General features: G+C 36.2%; 1 protein-coding gene across 6 annotated transcripts; it reads right to left on the bottom strand.

Moving 5' to 3' along the window:
- Positions 1-214: 214 nt before the first annotated feature.
- Positions 215-26,627, bottom strand: LOC121979127 (truncated transcription factor CAULIFLOWER A-like). 6 transcript variants are annotated; one of them, XR_006111327.1, is made up of 18 exons: positions 26,394-26,609; positions 25,508-25,595; positions 25,321-25,382; positions 24,905-25,187; positions 24,496-24,838; positions 24,350-24,391; positions 24,025-24,146; positions 23,211-23,894; positions 6,138-6,232; positions 4,491-4,588; positions 4,374-4,423; positions 3,984-4,088; positions 3,794-3,883; positions 3,449-3,541; positions 3,236-3,331; positions 819-889; positions 572-692; positions 215-446 (listed from the first exon to the last, which is right to left on the bottom strand). XR_006111327.1 is itself a non-coding variant. In XM_042531101.1 (18 exons), the coding sequence occupies exons 8-18, from the start codon at positions 23,376-23,378 to the stop codon at positions 433-435; spliced, it is 996 nt and encodes a 331-aa protein (XP_042387035.1). In that variant the 5' UTR covers positions 23,379-23,894; positions 24,025-24,146; positions 24,350-24,391; positions 24,496-24,838; positions 24,905-25,187; positions 25,321-25,382; positions 25,508-25,595; positions 26,394-26,609; the 3' UTR covers positions 215-432. The 6 variants fall into 6 exon arrangements, 5 of the variants coding, with proteins under 5 accessions (XP_042387035.1, XP_042387037.1, XP_042387039.1 ...); XM_042531101.1 differs by having other exon boundaries at positions 824-889; XM_042531103.1 differs by having other exon boundaries at positions 824-889; positions 3,984-4,079; positions 24,496-25,187.
- Between the last annotated feature and the right edge of the window lie 859 nt (positions 26,628-27,486).

The raw sequence follows: 27,486 nt of genomic DNA, 5'->3' as shown, positions 1-27,486 counted from the left end.
TGACATGCTAAATGGGAAGAAGAGACAGAAAAGAAAGCAAAAAAAAAAATGTTGAGTAGAGCTTGGGCTGTAAATTAGTTATTATAAAAATGAAATTATTAAATATGTGCAAGGAAAAATTAATCTTTAGATAGTTATTGTATGATTAGAAAGTTCAATTTGAATAACATGTCTAAAATAATTTTTGACCGACTCCCAAAAACCTTATGCATTATAGAACAATTTGTTCAGATTAAGTTAATCATATATTTAATTGATATTTATTACAAGCTTCCTTGCAAGGAAATCATAACCTAGGAACATTTCCTGCACTGACTAAATGAATTCTTCATGCATAGAATTTTTTTTAGAATTACCTTGATACATTGAAGCATAGAATGAACTGAGATAATGGGAAGAACCAGATACATGCTTCAATTAGTTGAAGCTTGATCAAAGAGCATGGCCTGAAATAATTGACATTTGAGACGGATAAAGATTTTAAAGACAAAAAGTAAACAAAGATTTTAAAATCTAAATTTGAAAGCTCGACAAATACAAAATAGAGGATGCTACCAAATTGCAGACTTACATTCTTCTCGAAGAAACTTGATAATATGTTCGACCGCCACTTCCGGTTTCTCTACGTGAGGCAAATGGCCACATCCTGGGATCTGAACCAATGTAGAATTTGGCACTTCGTGATGCAATCTCTGCATGGTTAATGTCATCCAAATGAACCCAGTGAAATATAACGGTTTAAACACAGATGAATAAGCAATATAGAGTGTGTTCGATGGCACAAACAAGGTTAAGCAATTTAGCAACACGCTAGAAACCTTACGAGTGCCAGTTCGTTGCTAACGATTTGATCATCTTGTCCCCATAGAATTAGAGTCTTTTGCTTAATCTGTGCAGAAGAGTAAGATTAGTTCAAAGGTGGGAGTCCTCGGGTGGAAAATGCATACTCGATTTGTCTAAGCTGTCTTTAACTATTTGGGTTGGTTATTGTTGGAATTGAATTCGAAAGTGTTTCTACACCCCTATTGACAATGGAAGTTTAAAATTTATTTATGATTTAACAATTAAACCAGAGTGTTCATATAGATTTTTTAAAAATACAAATGAGCATGATCTTTAATCTAAGTATGCATTGCAATCTAACCATTCAAGTAAGATTCTTGAAGCATAACAAAGATAAACTATCAATTGATTAATTTATCTAATGTCAATTTAATCTTTTTATTTAGACATACAAAATTATCTAATTTAAACATACTAGATCATTTAAGTATAATCTAAATAAAACTATTAACACATGCATCAATATACAAATGAATCAAAACATAAGCGAAAACATACCTCCCAAACAACTTTTGTTTGGGGATGGCTCCAACTATTTCGGGGTTAGCAAAATATTTATTCTTTGTTTGTCTTGAACTTGTGCTTCCTCCAACTAATCTAATCCACGATCAAAGTCTCCTTTCCAAGACTTGATCATGCTAGAGATCAAGTGTTGTTTTTCGTTGAGACGGTCGTAACGACTTCCTCAAAGATGAGGAAATTGCTACTCAACCACCCCTTCACAAGGGGTTGCCAAAAGAGCCCTCAATAAGGGGCGGCGCCAACAAAGATATGCAAGAAAAGTGGGCGGCAACAATCCTTCTTGGAGAAGAAAAACAAGTGACAAGGAGATGGATTTCTCTTGATGGAAGAAATGAGAAGATCTCTATCTTTTTCTCCTGAGAGGGGGTGACAACTTGAAAGAAGAAAACCTCTTAATAACTCCAAGGATGGTCACTCTCTTTATAGTTCATCAACTCTCCAAGGAAGATGAAGAGATGTATGTCTCTTCACCTCTCCAAAGAAGATGAAGAGATATGTGTCTCTTCACCTCTCCAAGGAAGAAGAAGAAATGTGTGGCTAACAAGTTAAACCTAAATTTCTTCCATCTTTGCCCATTGGATATTAAAACTTTTCTAAAACCCAATAATATGAGTCCGTCATAATTATACTACTGATAACATTTGATCATATCAAAGTTTAGTTATCAATTCACTATTTGATCACATCAAAGTTTATTCACCAAATTCAACTACTTGAATTTGACTTTCTCAATTGGAAATAGGGAAATCAATACTTTTGTGACCCTCAATGGTTCAGGGATATAGCTAGCCATAAGTTCACAACTCTTTATGATTCAAGAGCATACCCTTAATAACCTCATCCTATGATTAACCGCTTGATTATAGGATATCAAAACTAATTCTAATTAGTACCCAACGAATCATTGTAAGAGCATCTAGTAGTATCGCCCGATGACTCCCTAGATATCACTGAATAGTGCCTGCAAGAACCAATCAATTATGATTAACGTCTGGTCCCTTCATCTCAAATATCCTAGTCGTATCTACAACCATTGGCACATCAAGAGTTGTATATTGATTCAACGACGATATGATGTATCTTATAGTGACATCACATGTGCAACTAGGAAACTCCTTTCCTAAAACACATCTTACAGCTCTGATCAGAGACTTCATACACTATAGAACAATATATTCACACCTGCGGGTGTGTGGTGAATCCCCGACTACAATGCACTGACTCCTATATGTTTCGTTACTACACCCAATCTCACCACCTGATGACCCTAATGAAGTTAGTAAATGAGTCAAAGTGCAGCCCTAACACATAGAGCCTCAATGTTGTCCCGGGTTATAAGGACTATACAACCACAATTAAGGACTTATCCACTCAATAAATGATAACCACTTGGAAAGTATGTGTGAGGGTTGTCCGATGAACTCATCGTATAAGCATCCATCTGTGAGAGTTGTACCAATGAAACATGGTACACTACATCACAGATGCTAGTCTCTAACTCGAGCAACTTTTTATCCTTATTTATTAGACATCCCAATTGACTAGGAACATATTTAGAATATATCCAGTGAATATTGATGTATTTCATGATAGTCATCATATGTACCACCACATCTCACTATAGTATATTCAAGGATTTTATCTATGCGTCTAGTATGAGTATAAAGATAAAGTAAATGTCATACTGAATTGAATTATATTAAAATAAAATATGTTTATTTACCAGAGTCAATAAAGTCTTAACCAACGGTTAGCTTACAGAGGATCTACTCTAACAGTTATATGTTATGTTCTATTCGATATTTCTATTGCTAGGAAAACTTCATGATACAACTTGCTTAGTAATTAGTAGAACTGACTTATTCCTCACCTCTTGTATATAGTTTTTGACATCATAACCTCCACTTAGCATAAAATCAACAGTAGCATCCTCCCACCAGGGTTGTAAACAGTGCAATCGACCCACCTAAATCACTATAAATTGTCAGAATTCATTGAAAACAATGAAAGCTAATTCTCCTAAATAAAATGATTTAATGTAATAAACATGTAAATTATGTAATTCTTCAAAAAAAGATCTTACATTCATATAATCCAACGATGTCTGAAATGAAACTTTGTTGAAAGTCAAGCTATTCACATAGACTCGCAGTGGTATGCTCTTTAATAAGGATACCTATGAATAAAAACAAAAATTGCATGTAAAAGCAATAAAACACATAATTTCAGGCATAACGAGAAGTGCTAAGAACATAATAGCACAATTAGAAGATGCCCAGCATCTTACACGAACTGTTCTGGTGAAGGAAATAGTAATGTAAAATATCTTGCGAATAAAGATGAGCAATCACCTAAGAACAATCACATAAGAATCTACCACGGTTACTACATATCCAGTGGAATTAACACTAAATGCAAAAAATCTCACCCCAGCATAAGCTAAAATTCTAGGTAGTTTTGCCAAGTTACCAGTGCCCTCTGCATATACACTTGCATCAATCATTATTAATTCGCTAACCTGTAAAGATTTTATGAAAAGAGAAAGGAGAAATTAAAGCAGATGAATCAAATTCATAAAAAAAAAAAAAGAATTGGACAAGAATCATTGATTAGTTCACCGCTTCTGGATGGTTGGTTAAAAAGTCAATTGCAACGGCAGCACCAAGGCTTGGCCCAACTAATACCATAGGCCTTCCTATATATGAACTCCAAAACTGCAATAACTAAGTACATTTTATAGAGGAAATACAAGAGTATATGTCAAAATCTGTAATAATACATGACAGATTCCAGAAAATCACAAGGGTAATATGTAGAAAAGGCAAGACACTACCAAACAAAGGTGAACCAACAATGTATGAAATATCTATATACACTAAAACATGGTCTATATCAATCTGTTCAAAATTAAAGTTCCAAACACCAATCCTGAACAAAGAGATACGGATTTCCATTTGTAGTGTTCAAAATAAGTTAGACAGTCAAATTAAGATTAGCAATATGCATACCTGAAATAGGTGCTCACGTTTGGCAGCCACATTACACGAAGGAAGCATTTCTAACACATGGAAACAATAAAACATAAGCACACGTACAAATCCTATCTAACTGTTTAAACATGGTACCTAAGTCTGAAAATCCCCATCCAAGAATGTCGACAGCCCATGCATTAATTCCAGCATCCTCAAGCAAAGGATAGGAATACCTCCACTCTAAACAAGAGCTGCAGAAAAGAACTCCAATAGGAGGGAACCTTAAGCCTTAGTAGTTCTTATAACAAACTATAGAAGGTTATAGGCCAAAAACCTCCAGATACTGCTACAAAAGTTATGTGGATCTTTCTCGCATCATCTTTCAATATACTAATTCAAACTATTAGTTTTTTTGGGTGTTCAAGACTATAAGAACCTAGATTGTCTTGCATGTATGGAGAAGTAAAAAATTAACTCAAGTACAAAACTAATTACTGTACTATAATTCATATGTCTTCTGTGTTTGTGTTGGCGGATGCAGATATGCTAGAATTCCAGAAGAGAGATGTTAGAAGGTACTATATGGAGCAGAGATACAACTCTAATAGGCATGGTAACCTGCATCAGATACTCTCCTCCAAGGTTCGAAAAGATGATTTTGATAAATGGTTTCTTCTAAAACTGAATATTAATGGACTCAGCATAGCAAGCAAGACTCGAATATTAATTGGAATCTGCTGGAAGTTGTAAACCTTTCAATGGGAAAAATCCCTTGTCAGAATGTTCATTATAAGTGTTAGATTTTTTGAACCCCTTCAATAGAGGATTAGTAGATAACCAAGCATCTTACATGCATACAAATGATTTGTATTCCACTCATCTTTTTGAGTGTACATTTGGTTTCATATTTTGGCAACCTTGTTGATTCAACTACAGTTTGATGCTGCAACAAGTTAAACAAGCAAATGCAATTTTCGTTACAACTTTAATAGCTAATGATATGCTACCGAAGGCAAGGAATACAGAAATTCATCAAGGATATTGTATGTGTAAATATGTTCTTACAATACAAACTATAGATGCTAAAGCTGCTAACTTGAAGGGCAATACTTTAAATTTTCCAATGACAGGCCTATGGGTAAGCTGGAGCAGACAGGAAAATGGATAGATTAAGCCAAAAATTGGCTCTCACATTCCTTCAAATAATGATGGTGTAAGTGATTTTGTTTCAAGGGTTTCTAATGCCATTGCTTAGGGAGAAGTTTGCAGGTTACTTTAACAAATTAATAGAGTAATGTAAAGCTGTTGGGTAATCTTGGATGTTTAAAAAAGGCAAGGTGGGTGCAGATTTAAAGGATATGGGCGCCTAACAATTAACTACTAATACATTGCATTATGGAGAAAATATACATCCATGGATTGTCATTAATCTATTGGCTGATATACTGGATTTGGTTAGCATTGTGATGAGACAAGAATATCTCATGTATACAGACAGGAAAAACATCTACAGAGCTCTGCTCATTTTGCTTTCTCTTCTAAATTTGATAGGATTTAGACTGACCACCTTCCTCTCCAGATACAGGGATTTTAACCTCTGATCTGAGCCATGCAATGAGCAATCATTTTTCATTATCATAATATTACAGTTATTCTTTTTAAAGAAGAATGGTACTATGATATTTCCCATACTTATTTGTATGCCTTATAACATGCTAAAATTGTGCATAATATTCATTAACCGTGAATCATCTACTGTCAGTGTCAGCAGCCAGAAAAATGTTATCTAAGTCGGTGTACCTGTCAAATCCATGAAGAAGAACTAATGGCTCTGTTTCATGCTCTTTTAATGGCTTCACGCAACTACTCATAATATACCCTTTTGCAAAGCTTCCCTGAAACGTAATATATTTACAGAAATTTATGTGACTTAGTGTACACTGGGATCTATTAAATAATGCAAATAAGTCTCAAATTGAGTTTTGGCAATCACCGTTGGAAAATTTGTTTTGAACCAATTAGTGTGTGAATGAGAAATCACATGGATTGGTGACATGGCTTAATCTGGATCGTCGGATTAAGATGGACAAATCAAATTCATCCAAATGAGAAGGCATAAGTGCCTCTTTGGATGGCTCAATCTTAACTATTGATTTCAAAAGGAAGGCATCCAAATGAAGAAGCATTGTGTTCCTTGGGAAGGAATGCAATCTAGATCATCCAATTCAAGTTAGATGGATGAGATCTAATTGAACCAAGAGTTTTTTCTACCCATTCATTTGGTATAAATAAGATCCCTCACATTCTCATTTGATTTATTCCAATTAAAAGCAAAGCAAGCATTGCATTCCATACTTGCATTTGGAGAGTTCAAGAAGCTTCTTCGATTTAGAGGTCTTGCAATTTGCAGTGCTGCTATCGCAAGATAAAGTCATTGTATCCTGTGAGACAATTGTTGTGTTTCATGAGCACCGTGTGCGGGGAAATTCCTCTTAAGGAGATAGAGTTCAACTCTAGCCTCGACTTCGCCAAAGCGAGGTTATACCATCATTCTGCCCGCACTCATATTGCACCACCACCAACTCCAACAATTTTTAAGATGAATTTTTTCGTGGGATTCATCATCGATGACTCTTGTTGCCCAGAGCATGGTGAGAAATCGAAAAAGTTTACAAGTACCGATTTCAAGAGGTGGCGGCAAAAGATGGTATTTTACCTAACCACGTTGAACCTTGCAAGGTTCTTACGTGAAAAAGCTCCCTCCATATCTCAAGGCGAGACTGATAAAGGAAAGAGGGTGGCATATGATGTTTGGCGACATAGTGACTTTTCATGTCAAAATTATGTCCTCAATGGCTTGGACAACAAGTTATACAACGTATATAGTTCAATGTCAACTGCAAAGGAGTTATGGGAATCTCTTGAAAGGAAGTACAAAACAAAAATGTCAACCTAAAGAAATTCATCGTAAGCAAATTCTTAGACTTTAAAATGATTGATTCCAAAAACGTGACGACTCAAGTCAGAGAGTTGAGTTGATCCTAGATAATCTACATGTCGAGGGCATGACAATGAATGAGTTCTTTCAAGTTGCTGCAATAATCAAGAAACTCTCACTTTCTTAGAGGAAATTAAAAAATTATCTAAAGCACAAGCAAAAGGAGATGGGACTTAAGGATCTGATGGTAAGGTTGTGGATTAAAGAAGATAATCGAAAGCAATCAGAATCAATAAAAATGTCTATTTATGCTAAGGCAAATCTGATGAAACGAAACTCTAGCAAGAAGAGAAAGTATTGCGGCAAAGGACAGAGTCAAGGAAAGGTCAAGAAGTTCTAAGGAACATGCCACAACCCATGGCAAACCAAACCACAAGGCCAAAGATTGTCGACGTCCAAAGAAAACTACTCAAGTGCATAAGTCAGTGCCAATAGACATGTCAGAATGAGACCTAACTAACATTGTATTTGAAACCAACTTGGTGGACAATCTAAGGCAGTAGTGGGTCGATACTGATACTACACGACACATTTACTCTAACAAGACCCAGTTTTCAACTTATGCCCCTATTAATGGGAGAAAATTAATCATATGCAATTCTGCAACTTCTAACATTGTTGGTCTTAGCAAGATGGTATTGAAGATGATGTCAAGCAAAGAAGTAACACTAATTGATGTGCTTTATATTCTTGACATCCAAAAGAATCTAGTGTCAGAGTCGGCTCTTGTCAAAGCTAGTTTTAGACTAGTGTTTGAATCCAATAAATATGTATTGATAAAAAAATGGTCAATTCATAGACAAAGGATACATGGAAAACGGCTTATTCAAAATGAATGTAACGGTTGTATATCGTGACTTCAATGGCAATAAAATTATAAATTTTGCTTATTTAGTCGAGTGTTTTAATTTATAGCATGTTAGACTTAGACATATAAATTATAACACTTTGTTACGACTTGTGAATTTAAATTTATTGCCAACATTTAATGTTGATCCAACACATAAATGTGAAACATGTGTTGAAGCTAAAATGAGAAAGTTGTCTTTCCAATTAGTGGAAAGAAGCACGACCCCTCTAGAATTAATTCATGGCATATGTGATTTAAAATTCGTGCAAACTAGAGAACACAAAAGTATTTTGTTACTTTCATTGATTGATGACTGCACTAGATAATATTATGTGTATCTATTAAAAGGCAAAGATGAAGCTTAAAAGCATTCAAAAATTATTAGAATAAAGTTGAGAATTAAATTGGTCAACGAATTAAAAAATTCAAAGTGATCGAGGAGGACAATATGATGGTCCATTTGATGAATTTTGTACATAATGTGGCATTATTTATCAAATGGCAGCTCCTTACTCTCCTCAATCAAATGGGATTATCGAGCGAAAGAATCGAACTCTTAAATAAATGATGAGTGTTATGTTGATAAGTTTGGACTTATCCCATAATTTGTAGGGAGGAGCTATTTTATCGACAAATCATATTCTCAATAAAATCTCTCACAAAGATACAACACCTTATGACTTATGGAAGGGTAATAAGCCTTCTTATAAATATCTAAAAGTGAGGGGGTGTTTGGCTAAGGTGGAAGTGTCTAAGCCAAAGCAAATCAAAAATAGGACCAAAGACAATCGATTACATTTTTATTGGATATGTCAATAATAGTAGTGCATATCGATTTTTGGTACACAAATCAACAATTCTTGATGTACATATTTGAACAACAATTAAGTCAAGGAATGCTATATTTTTTGAAGATATCTTTCCTTATAAAGAGAGGAATGAAGAACCAAGACGCAATAAGAGGACCAAAATAGTAAATTTATTTGGTCATGATTTCATGATTTATATGTTGGAAAATGAACCAAAGACAATAAGTGAAGCCGTATCAAGTCCTAAGGCTCCCTTTTTGAAAGAAGACATCAATCGTGAAATAAATTCCATCATGCAAAATCATGTTTAGGAATTGGTGGATATTTTACCCTAAATTCAAGCCTTTAGAATGTAAATGGATCCTAAAGAAGAAATATAAGGCTGATGGAACTATTAATAAGTACAAGATTCAAACAAAAGGAAGACATTGACTTTTTTAATACCTATTCACTAGTAACAAAGATTGCATCCATTCGAGTACTCAATGTTATTGCTGTAATACATAACCTTGAGATATATCAAATGGATATGAAAATAACATTTCTAAATGGTGAATTAGAGAAAGAAATATGTATGGAGTTTGTGGCTCCAAGACAAGAAAATAAGATGTGCAGACTGTAAGTATCCCGTGGTAGTTTTAATGTGATCAACCAAGTCAAATTAGGTCCTATTATGTTTTGATACCCTATATCTAAGTGTGCAAGAACTTAGGACCACAGGAAGTCGAGCGAAAAAAACAGCTAGCGAGAAGGACGGCACGGAAGAGAGTCGACTGGCTCAGTGAGTCCGAGGGATGAGGTACTGCGAAAGAGTACGTTAGCAGACGAGAAGGAGGCGTGTGGCGTTTTCGAGGGACGAGAAGCCAGAGCGGAAGGTTGCTCGAGAAGACCGGAAAATAGGTTAAGGTGAGCCCTATTCCGGATGGCCGAAATCACCCAAGCGAGCAGAACCGGGGCAAGAGCCCGGACCGAAAAGTCAACAGGGAGGTTGACTTTGGTCCAGGTGCCTAGACCAAGTCCAGGCGCCCCGACAGTCTAGGTGCTCGGATCACCTAGGTGCCCCCGAGGCGCCTCGTCCAACGGGGGTTGTATCGACATCGTCCGAGCACCCGGAACCAAGCGCCCAGAACAGAAAGTTTATCGAAACTCAATGTGTCGCGATCCGTTGCAACCTGGATAAAATTTTATCCACGTTCCCTTTCAGGCATCCCGATCGGGGTTATAAATATAACTCTGATCCCAAAAGCTAAAAACAACACTTGTAAACAATTTCATTTGAGTTTAGCTTTATAATTGTGAGCTTTGACTATAAGAGGCTTCTCCGCCTGAAGAAGACATTAGTGGGCTTTTCAACGTCTTGGATTAGTAATCCCCTGATTGCAAACCAATTAAAATCTCTATACCTCCTTCTCTTTTTAATTAGTTTCTTAATTCATTTTATGTAAATGTTTATTTTAATCAAGCTATAAAGTTCGAGAAAGGTTTTGTTTGTTTTATTTGTGCAGGGCAATTCACCACCCTCTTGCCGGCCACAAGGGACTAACAATTGGTATCAGAGCTAGGACGCTTCAAGAGGACTAACCTCCGATCGAAGCACAAGAGATGACCGGACCGAGCATCTATCCACCGAAGTTCAAGGGGGAATTTGCGAACTGGAAGAAAAAGATGGAGGTATTCTTTAAGACAAATTTTGATTTATTACTAATTATGAAATTTGGTTTTGTAGCACCAGATGGCAAAGAAGAATACCAATAGACGAAAAAGAAGCAAGTCAACTTCGTGGCAAACAGCAAAGCAGAGTTTTATCTGCTTAGCGTTTTACCACTTCAAGAAGTCAACCGGATCGGAGCCTACGAGTCAGCCAAGGAGCTCTAGGAGAAATTCCTAGAACTACACAAAGAGACCTTGGAGGCAAAACTAACGAAATGGGATCTGCTCCGAAACTAGATCAGTAACCTCCGATTAGAAGAAGGCGAAACCATTGCACACCTTCACTCAAGGATCAAGGAAATCATCACCGGACTCACGAATCTCGAAGAAAAAGTAACCAATCAAGATTTGCTAAGATACACGCTTAACGCGTTTCCTAGGACTTCCGAATGGGTATCTGTAGTAGATGCATATTACATCTCTAAAGATCTAGAAGTAAGTACTTTAGAAGAGTTATTTTCTATATTTGAAGTTCATGAAACTAGATGTGTAGATCTGAAGAAAGAGCTCAAGCACAACATTGCTTTAAAGGCAAAAATGGATGAACCAGAATTCGAAACGCCCCTCGACAATGACGAAACGGCATTCATGGTAAGAAAATTCAAAAAGTTGTTTAAAACTAATAAGTTTAGTCAAGTGCAGGATAAAAGAAGAAGAAGAAAGGTAAGATGTTACCACTGAGATGAAGAAGGGCACGTCAAAGACAACTGCCTCAAATTGAAGAACAAGGAGAAGAACAAGAAGTCGATCCAGCCAAAACATAAAAATTTAAAAGCGACATGGGACGAAACATCGTCAAAGTCGGAAATCGAAGCCCAAACCGGACTTGCATTGATGGCAAGTCACCAAAAAAAAAACAACAAAGCAAGCTCTTCCACAATGAACATCGAGAGCATCGATGAAGGGGGAGCAACGTCAGAAGAAAGCAACTCTACAAGGGGAGCATCAGAAATTGACAAGGTAAGTCAGGTATGGTCTATACCTCTTGACCAGTTATTTAAATTCATAAAAATGTTATCGAAAAATGCATGTAAATTATAAATAGAAAATAGAAAATATAAAAAGGAAAATGATGAATTAAAACTAACCTTAGCAACATCCGGTCGATTAAAAGATTTTGACAAGATAAAAATTGAAAATGAAAAGTTGAAAATAGAAATAGAAAATTTTAAAAATTTTGTATACTCACATATTCAATCAGCTCAAAATTATTCAGGACTTAATTGGTATTATAGATATCATAGAAAATTATCACCAAAACATATTCCGAAAAAATTTCTTATTAATCCAGTAGGAAAGAATCTATTTTGGATTCCAAAATCATGCTTGGGTTGAATTTTTATGCATATCTTACATTTGAATTGATTTAATATTTTTATTTCTTAGAATTGGCTAAATAATATTTTCATATAATTTCTATTTGATCCTAATTTTTTCGAGAAAGAGAAATTCAATACTCATCTCTAAAAAAAATTCAAATTTTTTTACCATTTTATTATTTTTCTATGTATTTTTTAACAAAATTCAAAATTTTCAATTTAAAATTATTTCGCAAGGTTATCGTTGCTAACTTTATTTTCCTGTGAAACTATATCATTTTCTCTATCTAAGAAAATTTTTCTGAAATTTTTTTTACCGTTGGTGAATTTTCTATGAATTATTTATCTAAATACAAATTTTTAATATTAAAAATTTTCAAAATTGCAATTCTTAAAAATTTATTTTTTTTTGTAAAAATATATGTTTTATTATATTTTCAGAAAATTTATCACAATTCTTTTGAACATGAAAAGTATTTTTAAACAATTTTTTTTCAAAAATTTAAATTTTTTTAGAAAATAATTTTTTTTAATGCTTATATAAAATTCATAACTTCGTGAAAATTTTTTCACAGCTCTAGATATTTCTACTTCCTTGTTGTCAAAATTTTCAAAATCTTTTTTATCTCTAAAATTATTTTTTCCAAAAATTGTTATAAAAATCCAGATTTTCAGAATTAAAACTTGATGATTTTTTTTTTGTCACTATATTTTTATCCCTTAGACTTTGTTTTCAAATTTATTTTCAAGTCATTTTATGCTTGCCCCTATTTTTAATGTGATCAAAGGGGGAGAATTAAAGATTAAGTCTAGGGGGAGGGTACATTTTTGATCTTTTTTTCAAATTGCAAAAGATGTACTTGCCATTATTATTGTTATTTGTGTTTGATTTACCCTGACTTAACTTGGGGTTGCTCACATCAAAAAGGGAGAGATTGTAAGTACCCCGTGGTAGTTTTGATGTGATCAACTAAGTCAAGTTATGTCATGTTATGTTTTGATGCCCTGTGTCTACAGGAACTTAGGAGCATAGGAAGTTGAACGAAAGACGCAGATAGCGAGAAGGACGGCACGGGAGAGAGTCGACAAGCTCGGTGCCTCCGAGAGACGAGTGGCTATGGAATAGTTCGCTGGCGGGCGAGAAGGAGACGTGCGGCGTTTCCAGGAATGAAAATCCAAAGTGGAAGGTTGCTCGAGAAGGCCGAAAAATGAATTCGGGTGAGCCCTATTCCGGATAGCCGCAATCACCCAAGTGAGCGGAACCAGAGCAAAAGCCCAGACTGAAAAGTCAACAGGGAGGTTGACTTTGGTCTGGGTGCCCGGATGGTCCGAGCGCCCCTGGGGGCGCCATGCCCAGCGGGGGCTGTATCGACACCGTCCGAGGGCCCGAAACCCTTCCAGGCACTTGGAATAAAAAGTTTATCGAAACTCAACGTGTCGCGATCCGTTGCAACCTGGATAAAATTTTATCCACGTCCAAGTGCCTGGAACCCTTCCAGGCGCCCCGATCAGGACTATAAATACAACTCTGATCCTAGAAGCTAAAAACAACACTTGTAAACAATTTCATTTGAGTTTAGCTTTGTAATTGTGAACTTTGACTGCTGTAAGAGGCTTCTCCGCCTGAAGGAGACTTTAGTGGGTTTTTCAACGTCTTGGATTAGCAATCCCCTGATTGCAAACCAAGTAAAATCTTTGTGCATCCTCTTTTTAATTAGTTTCTTAATTCATTTTATGCAAGTATTTATTTTAATTAAGCTATAAAATTCAAGAAAGATTTTTGTTTTATTTTGTGCAAGGCAATTCACCCCCCTCTTGTCGGTTGCAAGGGACCAATACAGACTCGTAAAGTCACTATATAGGCTAAAAACAAGCACCAAGACAATGGCACGAGAAATTTGGCAAAACTATGGTGTCAAATGGATTTAAAATAAACGAGTTCGACAAATGCATATAAATTAAAGGTACACTTGACTCGTTTGTCATCATCTATCTATATGTCGACGATATGTTTATCATGAAAAGTAATCATGATAGAATTATGACTTCTAACAAGATGTTGACCAAGAACTTTGATATAAAAGATATGGGTATAACGAATGTTATACTCGGGATTAAGATCACTAAGACTGTAAAGAGAAAGATTCCATATATTTCTCTACCCAATTATCCGTTTATATGTAGGTATTTATATACATAAGGAGGGAAAGAGAATCCTATAATTATGGTATGTATATTACTTACAATCAATCACAATCTCTATAATCAAGCTAATCTAAATCAATCATAATCCCTATAATTAAGAGAATCTTCGAAAGTATTCAACGCTCTCCCTCAAGCTGGAGTATATATATCAATCATATCTAGCTTGTCACAATATTCTGAGAATCATTTTCCTCCTCATGCTTTAGTGAAGACAACAGCAACATGGTTAAATGATGATGCGAATAGAGTGATAATTTTCTGGCTCATTACACATTCGCGAATAAAGTGGCAGTCAACCTCAATATGCTTAGTCCTCATGAAAAACTGGGTTACTTGAAATGTAAATAGTTGCTTGATTATCACGATACATTGGCAGTGGTTCATTGTAGATGAATCTTAATTCTTAAAGCAAATTCTTCAGCCATAACATCTCTGTTACAGTGTGAGTCATGGCTCTGTACTTAGCTTTGGCAGTCGACCTAGCAACAACAGTTTATTTTTTTTGCTTCGCCATGATGAACCAATCATGGCCGGTCTCAAGCCCGGATAAAGAAGGAGGGTTGCATTAGGTTGTCAGTCAGCGTTAAAACTGACAAACGTTCAATGAATGTTACTAGATTTCCCCCTACATAAGTGCAATGCCCAGAAGTAGACCGTATGTCAGTCTTATATCCAGCATAATCAGCATCAGAATAAGCTTCGATCTTTATGTGCTCATTTCTCTTAAATGACAACCCTTTCTTGGAAATTTCTTAATGTACTTAAGAATCCTGATAGCTCCTAGTAAACTTGCTTCGGCTTATCCATAAAACGACGGACTATTCCAACTACAAAAAAGATGTCAGGTCTCGTTACGGTTAAGTAGAAGAGTTTCCCAACAAGCCATCTATATTTTGCCTTATCCTCAAAGAATTCTCCGGTATCATCCCAAATACTTGATATCTATAGGCGTATCAACCGGCTTCGTTCCAAGCAATCTAGTTTCTTTGAATAAATCTGTAACATACTTCCGTTGGCATAATGAAATTCCAGATTTATTGTGAGCAATGTCAATTCCCAAGAAATACTTAGGACGCCTCATATCCCTCATCACAAAGTGTTGTTGCAAATACTTCTTAGTTTTGTCTATCCCACATATTTCACTGTCGGATATTAGGATGTCATCAACATAAACAATAAGAATGATAATCTCATTCGTGCTCTGTCGTACAAACACAGAATGATCAGATTTGCATTATTTAAAGCCAACAATACTAATTATATTACTGAATTCATCAAACCAGGCTCTGGGGCTTTGTTTAAAAGCATAAATATCCTTTTTAAGTCTGCAAACCATATTAGCATTCTCCCCTGAGCAACATACCATCAAGGTTGCTCCATAAACACGGTCTTATGCAAATCGTCATAAAGAAAGGTATTCTTCACATCTAGTTGATAAATTGGCTAAGATTGATTGACAACCAAGGAGAACATAATTCTAATAGAATTCAGGCGAGCAATAGGAGAGAACATCTCAAAATAATCAACACCATAAGTCTGTGTAAATATTTTGGCCACCAGACGAGTTTTGTATCGATTAATAGTACCGTCAACTTTAAATTTCAGAGTAAATATCGAACGACAGACGATAATATCAACAGAAGGTGGTGCAACCACCAGTTCCCAAGTACCACGAGAGATAAGGGCAAACATTTCCTTATCCTTTGTTGTTCGTCAAGCCAAGTGTTGATAAGTCTCAGAATAGGAAGTTGGAACTTCTATAGATAATAGAGAAACAGCAAAAGTGTGGAATGCAAGACCAAGGTAATCAAACGAAATATGATTAGAAAAAGGATGTCTTTACAAAGAGCAATAGACAAATCAATATCAGAGGGGCGAGGAGCATCAGGATCTGCAAGAAGAGGAGGTGAGGGACATGAATTTGGTTCTGGCCGAGCACGCCTCGTGTACACCTGCAATGGTTTAGGAGATGGAGCATCTATAATGGAAGACATGGATGATGGGATAGGTAATAGAGGAGATGTTAATATATCATGTCACTGAGCTACACGGGGAAAAAGTATGGTTGGGACTCAAAAAAACGTAACATCAGCACAGGTGTAACTGCGTTTTGTGAGTGGGTCAAGATAACGATATCCTTTTTATGTGCGAGAATATCCAAGCAGGATGTATTTAATAGAGCGAGGAGATAATTTATCCAAGCCAGGAGTAAAATTATGAACATAACAAACACAACTAAATATACGAGGAGACACAGAGAAAAGAGATTTGTCAGAATGAAGACAAGAGAAGAGAATATCCCCATATAACAAAGTAGAAGATATCCTATTTATGAGAAAGCAAGCTGTGAGTGCAGCATCACCCCACAAAAACTTAGGAACACGCATGTGACAAAGAAGAATACAGGCTATATCTAAAATATGACGATATTTACGTTCAGCAACTTTATTTTGTTAGAAAGTGTATGAATAAGAGGTTTGATGAATTATACTATGAGAATTACATAATGTAGACACTGTCTTCTGAGTGAACTCAAGTGCATTATCAGTAGCAAGACAAAAGAATATTGAATTTTTATTTCGTTATAAAATGATGTTAACATCTCATGAACCTCACTCTTATTTTTGAGTAAATATAACCAAGTCGTGCGAGAATAATCATCAACAAAAATTATAAAATACTGAAAACCTCCTCTCAACTCAACTCTACTAGATCTCCAAACATCACAATGAACAAGTTCAAAAGCAAAGAACTACATTTATCAACTCTAGAAGGAAAAGAAGTACGATGGTGTTTGCCAAACTCACAGGACTCGCATGTGCCCTAATAAGAAGAGAACTTCTATCACCCTGCATCTACCGGAAGTTCTTTGCCTACTTCTTTCGGCTAAGACCAACTAGAGTTAGAGCAGCAGACAATGAATTGTCCTTGTTAGTTCCTAGATTGACTGCTTATTACTCCTGGCCCCCAGGCAGGCACTACTTTATCCTATTCAATTCATACAAGAGGGCAGGCACTTGCTAAGTTTCAATTCCACTATGATATCTCCAACTTCTGTGTGGGCACGGGCACTCTGGTAGTTTCCAATTGCCAGAAAGGACGAGGGAAAGGCAGGACCAGCTCCAATGAGAACTCACTCGCAAAGAACTTGACTAAGGACTCTAAAGGCACTGAAGAGCCCCTAGCAAACCTCACATTTGTAGCCACGAGAATTGGGTGAGGAGCGAACGATAGTGGCAAACTTTACTAGTCCCTAGTGACGTGGATGGGACCCAAAGCTTAATTAATAGGGTACTCAGGTTAACACTATATATATAGTTAAAATAGTTAAAGCAAAGAGCTACTTGAAGATAGTTAAAGCAACGCAACCATTCATTAAAGAAAAAAGTCTCAAGCCCAGATTACAGCGCTTTTTTATGATGGCAAAGATCACGTTGTGGCTTGACTCTACTCTGCCCCTACTTGAGGAGCACTAGCCTATCTATCCTATCCGCTCCCCGCTCCTCTATTTTCTCTTATGAATATGAATCAACTCAACTTGCCTTTGCCGATGCATAGTAGGCGTCCTTCTGATCCCTTCACTTGGCCCTTGACTCACGGGCTGATCGAAGTGAACCCTTCCGAACTGGCAAAGTTGAGCGCAGTGAAATCAAAGCAATCCACTGCTAGGGCATGATTCTCTCATTTCTCTTAGGCTTGGGGTTGCTTCTCTTCTCTCGTATTTTAGTTCTTTATTTGATTTTCTTTCTTTTATCCGGACGAGAGTTATGGGCCCTACCATCTGAGGTGGGAGAGCTTGCTTGCTTGATAATCAAATCCAAAGTAGTAGCCAGCCTCTAGAGCAGAATGGACAGAAGGCGGGCACTATCTTTATCGAGTTGAGCGGGAGAAAGCAGAGGGGCGACCAAGGTACGCGGCTTACATAGGCCTAGGTTCTAGTACGGAAGGCTCAGTCTTTGAATGAAGGAAAGGGGAGCGATGAGCTAAAAAAGAGGAATTGCATCTTGACCTGCGGCTAGCATCTCAAGGTCCATGCACATCCGAGGAGAAGCTAGATCAAGATCCTTTTTCAATTCCTTTGTCGGTAACCCCACTTGCCCAACTATTCTGAATATTGTGAACTCCTAGTACGCCCGCCATAGCATCTTGGCAAGATAAACAGCATTGTCGAAGTGTCCATTGTTGGTTCTAACTATATTTAGCCACGCCAGAGTCATTGCTAAGCTAGAAGTCACATCCATATGAACGTCTTTTCCCTATAAAGAAAGTACGGGGACTAATTCCAGATCCAAAGCAGCAGCATCCACCGAAGAAGGAGCAGCTTATTACTTTGAAGCAGTAGGATATGTTTTGTCTTTCCATGTAGTACTTCGGGAGCTAGGAGTGGAGAGGAATCCCATACGTGGAACCTAATCAATTGACATCGAGGATGGATTTGAACCCGACTCCTTTCTTTCCATCCATGGCAAAGGATGTACAAAAAATGGAAATCAGTAGACGGAACGGGAACAAAACTTTTGACAGCCGAAGAAGATGGGTGACCTAAACAACAATGTCACTGATAAGGAGATACGGTTGCTGAGAGTGCACGAGAACTTACAGGTGTAACCGAATCTAGATAGTATAGGCAATCACTCTCATGTCCTCCACTAATTATCCTCTTCATGTGCAGATCCTAAATAATATAAGAGGATGGATAATAAGATACAGAACAATTGTGAGCTTTTGTTAGCTAATTTATGGACAGTAAACTAACAGGAAATTTAGGTGCAAAGAGAACATTATCAAAAGTAATATTTGCAGTGGGTCTGACAACACCTCTTCCCGTAATCCGAGAATAAGTACGATTGACTAGACGGGCATGGGATAAAGATGAGGAAACAAAAGAGGAAGAGAAAACAGACTTGTTACCAGTAATATGAGTAGACGCACCGGAATCCAACATCCAAGACTTATCACGAGACACAGCAAACACACCTGGAGAGAATGAGGCAACAGTGACAAAGGGAATGCTAGCAAATGAGCGAAGCAATTTCTCATAATCAGTATGAGAAACAGAGACCATATCATCATGACCGTCAGTGTCTGGTGATGGAGTTGATAGTTCAGTAGATGCATTATTAGTCAATCAGGCTTAGAAAACTTCGTCCAACACTTCTTGGAGGTATGGTTGGAACAACAACAGTGAACACACGAACGACTACTCCTGGCGATATCAATTCCACAACCATGACCACGACTACTATTACAACCCCAAAAGAACCCGTAACCGCAAGCAACCATAGCCGAAGTGTCGGAAGATGCACCCATGGTCACACGAAGAACCCGAGGCAGAAAAGGACGTCAGCACAGAAATTGTAGCACAAGGCGTTGATGTCGAAATCGACAAAAAAGGATGTCAGTGCCAAAATCAGCAGCACAGGGTGTCGACACCGAAATCAACAACAACAGTAGGAGACGGCAACAGAAACAAGAGGTGATAGAAAAATTAGGTCAGAGAATGAGAATTTAGCTCTGATATCATGTAAAAGAGAAATATATCATATATTTCTCTACCCAATAATCGGCTTACACGTAGATATTTATATACATAAGGAGGGAACAAGGATCCTTTAATTATGGTATGTTTGTTAATTACAATCAATCACAATCTCTATAATCAAGCTAATCTAAATCAATCATAATCCCTACAATTAAGGGGATCTTCAGAAGTATTCAACAAAGATCTTAGAAGGAATTGTCCTTTCGCAATCTCATTATATCGAGACAATGCTAAGGAAATTTAATGCATCTTTCCCCAATAAAAACACCAATGAATTTAAGTTTGCATTTGGCTAAGAACCATGGTGAACCATATCACAATTGAAATATTCGAGAATAATTGGTAGTTTGATGTATGTCACTAACTACACTCGTCCAGATATTGCTTATGCGTAGGGCTGTAAACGAATCTAGCCGAACCGAGCTTTGGGGCGTTCAAGCTTATTTGATAAGGTAATCGAGTCAAGCTGAGCTTAAAATTAACCAAGCTTTTGAAATGATTGTTCAAGCTTGGCTTGGTTTATTTTTTATGAGCTTGAGCTTGTTTGAAGCTTAGTTTGAGCTTGATTCGTTTAGATGTTATCGAGCTCTCAATTCAAACTTGGCTTGAGCTTGGTTCGAGCTTAGTTCATTTAGATGTTATCGAGCTCTCAATTCAAGCTTGTTTGATTGTTTAAAACTTTTAATTATTTGATTGTTTATTGAGCTTGATAATTCAAATTTATTTATTTATTTTATTTTATTTTATTGTTTATTTAGCATATTGAAAAGAGTTTTATTAATAAATATGATTCGTGAGCATTGTTCACAAACATTGTTCAAGAACATTGTTTACGAACGTTGTTCACGAACATTAACGAATTGAACACATATGTGTTCAAGCTTGTTTGTTTAGCTTAACGCCCCCAGGGCGTAGCGCAGACGGTGGGCGCATGGTATCTCTGGCGTAATGGCCAGGGGTCGATTCTCAGGAACTGACGACCTGGGGTTTACCCCGCCATGCGCCTATCCGTGGGGCCGGCACTAGGGGGGCCGCTAAGGTAGCGGATCTACCTTTGTTTGTTTAGCTTAACGAGCTGTTCAAGCTTGTTTGTTTAATTAATCTTGTGTATATTGAACGAACATAAACAAGTTCTTACCAAGCTTAACACCAAACTTATTCGTGAATGCTTGGTTCATTTACAGCCTACTTATGCGGTCAAGAAATTACGTAGATTTACCAGTAATCCAAATAATCCAAATAATGACCATTAGAAGACATTAATAAGGGTTCTTAAATATTTAAAATACACCTTAGAGTATGGATTACATTATACAAGATGTCCGAAAAGGCTATTGTGATGCAAATTGGATATCTAATACAAAAGACTCTAAATCAACCAGTGGATATATATACCATTGGTGGTGGAGCAGTGTCACGGAAATCCACAAAACAAACCTGCATAACTCGATCAACTATTAAATCTGAGTTTAGAAGAAGTCGAATGGCTTCGTAATTTCTTAGAGGATATCCCATGTCAAAGCCAGTATCTACCGTGATAATACATTGTGATAATCAATGAGCACTTGCAAGGACACAAAATAGTATGTATAATTGCAAGTCATGACATATTCGTCGAAGACATAATATCATTAGGCTATTGATCTCTAAAGGAGTTATCTCTATTGATTATGTCAAATCAAAAGATAACTTGGTGGATCCGTTTACAAAAGGTTTGAATAGAGATCAAATATACTGCACATCAAGAGGAATGATATTAAAAATCTACAAACAAGAATATTTATAGTGGTAACCCAACCTTATTGATTGGAGATCACAAAATTTTGGTTCAATGGGACAATGAAATTATAAAAGTTCATGTGATGTGAACACTTGGACTAGTTCCCCTCTCATTCCTAGGATGGAAAAGTGTTGCCTACGATATGTAGTGAGCTTAAGTTATAAACTTTTAATGACTCCTTTACTTGAAAAAAAATAGAGTATGGTAGGATACTATTTATAGGAGATCACCTATACAAGTGTGAAGACGGACCGCTTCAATGAAACACTAATAAATCCAAAATATTGTTCATAGCCAAAACGGACAAAACAGTGAGAACTATGAAAAAAATGAGAAATGTTATTGTGTATGTATCATTGTCTTGGTTTACACAAATAGCTGAGTAGTTTAAGACATCGTGTTCACTAAGCAGCCTAGTAAATACGATGGTACTCTACTACGGAAGTTTCAAAGACACAATAATCTTTCGATTGAACTCTCCTTTAGTGTAAACATACATGCATGCATTAATTTTCATTCACGTGGGGGATTGTTGGAAAATAATTGATTTTGAATCAATTAGTGTCTGAATGAGAAATCACATGGATTGATGACATAGCTTAATCTGGATCGTCAGATTAAGATGGACAAATCAGATTCATCCAAATGAGAAGGTATAAGTGCCTCTTCAAATGTTTTAATCTAAACCATTGATTTCAAAAGGAAGGCATCCAAATGAAGAGATGTTGTGTTTCTTAATAAGGGATGCGATCTAGATCATTCAATTCAAGTTGGATGGATGAGATCTAATTGAGCCAAGAGGTTCTTCTACCCCTTCATTTGGTATAAATAAAATCTCTCACATTCTCATTTGATTCATTCCATATTTACATTTGGAGAGTTCAAGAAGCTTCTTCAGTTCGAAGGTCTTGCGATTTGCAATGTTGCTATCACAAGATAAATTCGTTGTATCTTGGGAAGACGATTGCCGTGTTCCGTGAGCACCGTGTGCGGGGCAAATTCGTCTTAAAGAAATAGAGTCCAACTCTAGCCTCGACTTTGCCAAAACGGTGTTATGCCATCATTTTGCCCACGCTCATATTGCTCCACCACCAGCTCCAACAATCACTGCTCCTGCCAAAGGTCTGATAGGGAGCCATAACCATCATCATCAAACTTCACCTGTCTATTTGGGGTCAACTAATCATCCATCGTTAAACTTTACATAAGGTTGTATAACTAATGATATTTGAATGTTCAAAATTAGTTATAAGTACATCACCTGAAGTGTTTTCTATCTCCCACTTCTGCTCCCATCTTCAACTTCATTAATTCAAATTGTTTAATTATAAAATCTACTGGTTTTCTTAAAGCAAAGTTCTAACTTACCGATTTAGTACTTCGGACAAAGTTCTCGTCTTTTAATACTGAAACAGGGTTATCGACCAAAAGTAATGGCTATGGCGCAAGATTAATCAGAAGCAAGGAATTCAAACAGAAGCCCAGAAAAGTTTCTCAAAGACAATGTCAAATCATTCATCCTTCCAATTCCCAAGCAACAAATCCCGACATCAATCAGTTACGCGACCAGCATCAACAAAAGATTTCGTAAACACGCATAAAACATTAGGCCAAGAACTCATAGAGACCCCGTGCAAAATGAGTAGAGGGCAGTGCCTACCTGAACCGGGAGCCGCACGATCCGCTTGGCCATATCGCGGGCGAAGGGATCTCTGAGTTTCTCCACTTCCTTCGGAAGGAACGAAGGGAACCCATTCGCAGAAGCCCTAACCGCGAGGATCCCGGGAACCGACGAACCGCCGGCCGTCGAGGGGGCGAAGAGCAGCATTTGCAAGAGCGACGCGGCGGCCTTACGGCCCTCTAGATACGGATGGGGAAGATGGGTACAGCGTCAGAGCGGGAGTGTAACTCGACCTGTTGATTTTATTTATTATTATTAACTGTTTTTTTAACATGCTCCTAAGTTTCAAAAATGTCTAAAAAGGGGCTCCTAAACTTTAAATTATCAAACAACACTACTTCTGGAAAATGCAGTTCAGCTAATCAAACCGCTTCAGGAGTCCACCGAGACAAAAGCTTGAAGTTTAAGGACTAAACTGTGACTGTGGCGCTTTTTCTTCTCATCGTTCGTCTGTAATATTATTTGTACAATGTGATCTTTTTACATAAACGCACACCATTTATTGCCTTTTTCACATATGTTCTCAAAATATCAAATATCTTTAAAAAGTCTGTATGTATAGTTTGAGATGAACATCTTCACATCCATTGCCTGACAAATTCATCAACATCTTCGGCCATGAAAGCCATTTCTCCACTCAATAGGTCCACAGAGGGATTGGACCTGCAAATAATATCCATTAAAAGGATAAAACTTAGAACACGAATAAGGTTAGATCAATCCCTGCATGTCTTAAGGCTAACTACCCAATCTATGATTTCAGAAGAGAGTAGCTAAATAATTGAGCATTTACCCAATTTGCACCGAAGGATCACATTCCAGAGGGTGAAACTCTGACCGACCGGACTTGATATTGCTATTGTCACCTTCTTGCATTGAGCTATGGAGGAAATCATCTGCAACAATTTCTTGCAACTGATAGCAAGAAGCAAAAAAAAACGAATGTAAATAACTTCTTTTATATATATATATATATATATATATATATATATATATATATATCACATAAGTCATGCTCTAAAGGATTGTCTATGTAAATCGATTTTCTTATTGCTAAGAAAAAGAATTTTAAAAAATGGATAACAAATATTTTGGAACTAAGCAACTTCATGAACTACCTTCTTTCTCAGGGTTGTGTTAAATTCTTGCAACTTGTTTTCCTGCATACATTTACAAGTGATGTGGTCACACAGGATATGTATCTTAATAAAATAAAATAAAATAAAAAATGTAAGAACAATTAATATTCTGGACTGTGAAATACCTTGCATTTAAGATCTGATATCTCATTAGTAATTACTTGGCTCTGCAAGACAGGAAAATGCGTGCAGTTTCATATCAAATATAATTAAATGGAAAGCTTTCTATCGATCCTCTTCGATATTATAGTGTTATATAATTTAGAAATGTCAAATATATCCACACGCACACATAAACATTGTGAAGAAGAACAAGTCTTTAAAGAAGTACAGACACTAAGAATAGGTCTGGAACCAAATTTTATCGAATGAAGAACAAGCATATTCATCATCAATCCATAGATTCTTTTCATCTCATATTATCTTCCTCTAAAAGTCTCGTGATATAGCACACCTTCAATCTTGATCCTGCATGAAGCCTCCTCAACATCATTCTCATTTCAACAATTGTGAGTTATCTGTGGGTCAACTTACCGATCAACATCTTGAGTGTATTTTCTTCTTCTTTTGGTTATTTGGAGCAAGAACAAAAGATCAAGAAGGTTTTCATGTAATGCTCCAAATATAACCAATAATTGCATCAATTAAAGAGTGAACAACTCCATAAATATAAAGAAACTTCTCTTCGCATAAATATTCCTCTAAAATTTCACCTACCTTTGTTGATCTGATATGGCTTAATGATACTTCAATTTGATTCTCAAGCTGATCGAGCTCTTTAATGTTTAGGGACTGTAGATCTTCACCAAGCAGGTTCCTGCAATAGCAGATTATCTTAATATATAATTAATCACTTCTCCAGCAATATGAATACAATACAGAAATATATATAAACTAGAAAGAGACAAATTCATGAAGCTAAACTAAATTAAAATCAAATAAATTAATACCTTTGAGAACGTTGAAGAAAGTCAATTCGTGTTTTCAGCCTCAAGAATTCAAGGTAATTATTCTGTTTTTTTCAATGCAGATAGACAAATTAAGAGAGATTAATACAAGGAATACATGAACTTAATGGCGATGCAAAAGCATAATTAATTAGTTAAACAGAAGAGGGAGTGTAGTTCATTAATTCACCTGTGTCTCATTATTTGATGAGTCCCAGGATTCTGTTGGAATATTGTTATGGCTACACCTTCTGTACTGCTCAATTATGTTAAGCAAACTGGTTCAATTGGAAAAAGATCAGTGGTAAACAATATATCATACAACAGAGCAAACAGAGATTAACCTAAGAAAATAATAGTGAAGCTTTCAGTGAAAATAGCTCAGGTTTTTCTAAAAATTATAAAATTACAAATGGAGTTATTTAATTGTGATAACTGCAGTATGTGGTTTAGTTTATTTAATAGTTTAATTATTTTATGGCTTTTCTATCGGGTTCATTTATGTTATTATATATAGGATATTAATTAGTTATTTTGAGATATGGCTAAGTATTTGGTTTCAATCAATTGTCACCAAATTGTGATTGTGATAGAAGGAATGCATTTTTTCAAGTTAGAATTTGTAGTTTAAACAGTGGATCTGGATTAGATGGATGTGACTAATGAATTCAATAATTGGATCGATATCTTATCTTGATAAGCATACAGTTTGACTACTGGAATCAGATATGTGACTAATGACTATTAGTTCCGCAATTGAATCAGAGAACTGCAGCTCATCCGGTAGCTAACAACTCTGTTTTTACAACTGTAGATGTTAGCAACAAACAAGTGTTTACGATCTTAAACTAGGGCAAAAGCGTCCCATCACAAAGAAAGTTTTTTATGAAGATCTTGTGATTTTCTAATTAGGTTTCTTGTGTTATGTATCTGATCATGAACAGCTCGAACCCTATTTATCGCCATCACGAACAAACTACAGTGGAAGAAGAATAGAGATGCTGAAAGATTAGAGGACTATAGATGAAAAGTTAAATAAAATTGAAAAAAAAAACACACACACACACACACTAAACCTGGAGGCGGTAGAGAAGTGGAAGAGCTTGCCGCGACCGGAGAAGATGATGAGTCCGAGCTCCACGTCGCAGAGAACCGAGAGCTCGTAGGCCTTCTTGAGCAGGCCGGTCTTCCTCTTGGAGAACGTCACCTGCCTGTTGACATTGTTCTCTATCCTCCGCACTTCAATCCTCCCTCTTCCCATCTTCTCTCTCTCTCTCTCTTGACTAGACACAAAGAAATGAAATAGGCAAAACCCAATTTTAAATCATCAAATGAGTTTTTTTTTCATAAAAATATCAAAAATGATGCTATATCCCCCATCTAAAATATCTTTTTATCTTTTAAACATTCTAAATTCTTTATTTTAAAATTTAATGCCTAAATTAATTTTTATTCTAAAATCATTCATAGCTACAGTTTAAATTTAAAGTGGCCAATATTATTTGTCGTTCTATTAGAAAAAAGATCTTACAGTCAAAATTAAACCTTAAATATAAAATCGCTGCACCATAATCACGGGTCTTTCCTTCTTAATCTATCAAAAACAATATATTACAGTAGCAATTGATTTTACATCCAGTAGATTTTTTAAATACTTTTTTTTCAGGTCCAAAATTAATATATCAGAATGATATTATTTAAATAACTAACAGATAGTTATAATAATAGATCATAATCAAATAATATTAATTTTAGTATGTTCAATGAATCCTCTCGATTAATTTTATAATTTGAAAGTATAATATTATTAAATTTTCATCCTTGATTAAACATAATACATAGTTTATAACTTTCATGACACAAGACTTCTAACTATCTATATATATCATATCTGAAATTCTAAATTTTAAAATTCGATTGAGAAAATAAATAGAATTGGCAGGACGTCTATTTAATATTTTTTACAAGAGGTAGCGATTCGTAAAGTTACGACGTGACGTTCTTTTAATTTTCGCTTAAAGGATGAGGAGGGGAAGCCCGCCAAATGAGAAAAAAAAGGCTTCGGCGACTGCGTGTCGAGTTTGGAGAGGGCAAGGCAAGTTTCTGAGCGGCTGCGGCGATGAGGTCCACGCAACTTTAGGATTTTAGAAGGCAGACACGTATACATTC

Source organism: Zingiber officinale, chromosome 1B (genome assembly GCF_018446385.1).
Source record: "Zingiber officinale cultivar Zhangliang chromosome 1B, Zo_v1.1, whole genome shotgun sequence".
Taxonomy (NCBI): domain Eukaryota; kingdom Viridiplantae; phylum Streptophyta; class Magnoliopsida; order Zingiberales; family Zingiberaceae; genus Zingiber; species Zingiber officinale.
Note: the sequence above shows the minus strand (reverse complement) of the source record. Positions and strands in the feature narration are given on the sequence as shown.

What these genes read in the sequence shown, in the direction of transcription:
- LOC121979127 (XM_042531101.1), bottom strand. Translation starts at nt 23,378, where the DNA reads ATGCTGCTCTTCGCCCCCTCGACGGCCGGCGGTTCGTCGGTTCCCGGG. An exon ending in ATGGGGATTTTCAGACTTAG is followed by an intron (nt 4,424 to 4,490) that starts GTACCATGTTTA and finishes TCCATGTGTTAG; the next exon opens with AAATGCTTCCTTCGTGTAAT. An exon ending in AACGTGAGCACCTATTTCAG is followed by an intron (nt 4,089 to 4,373) that starts GTATGCATATTG and finishes AAATGTACTTAG; the next exon opens with TTATTGCAGTTTTGGAGTTC.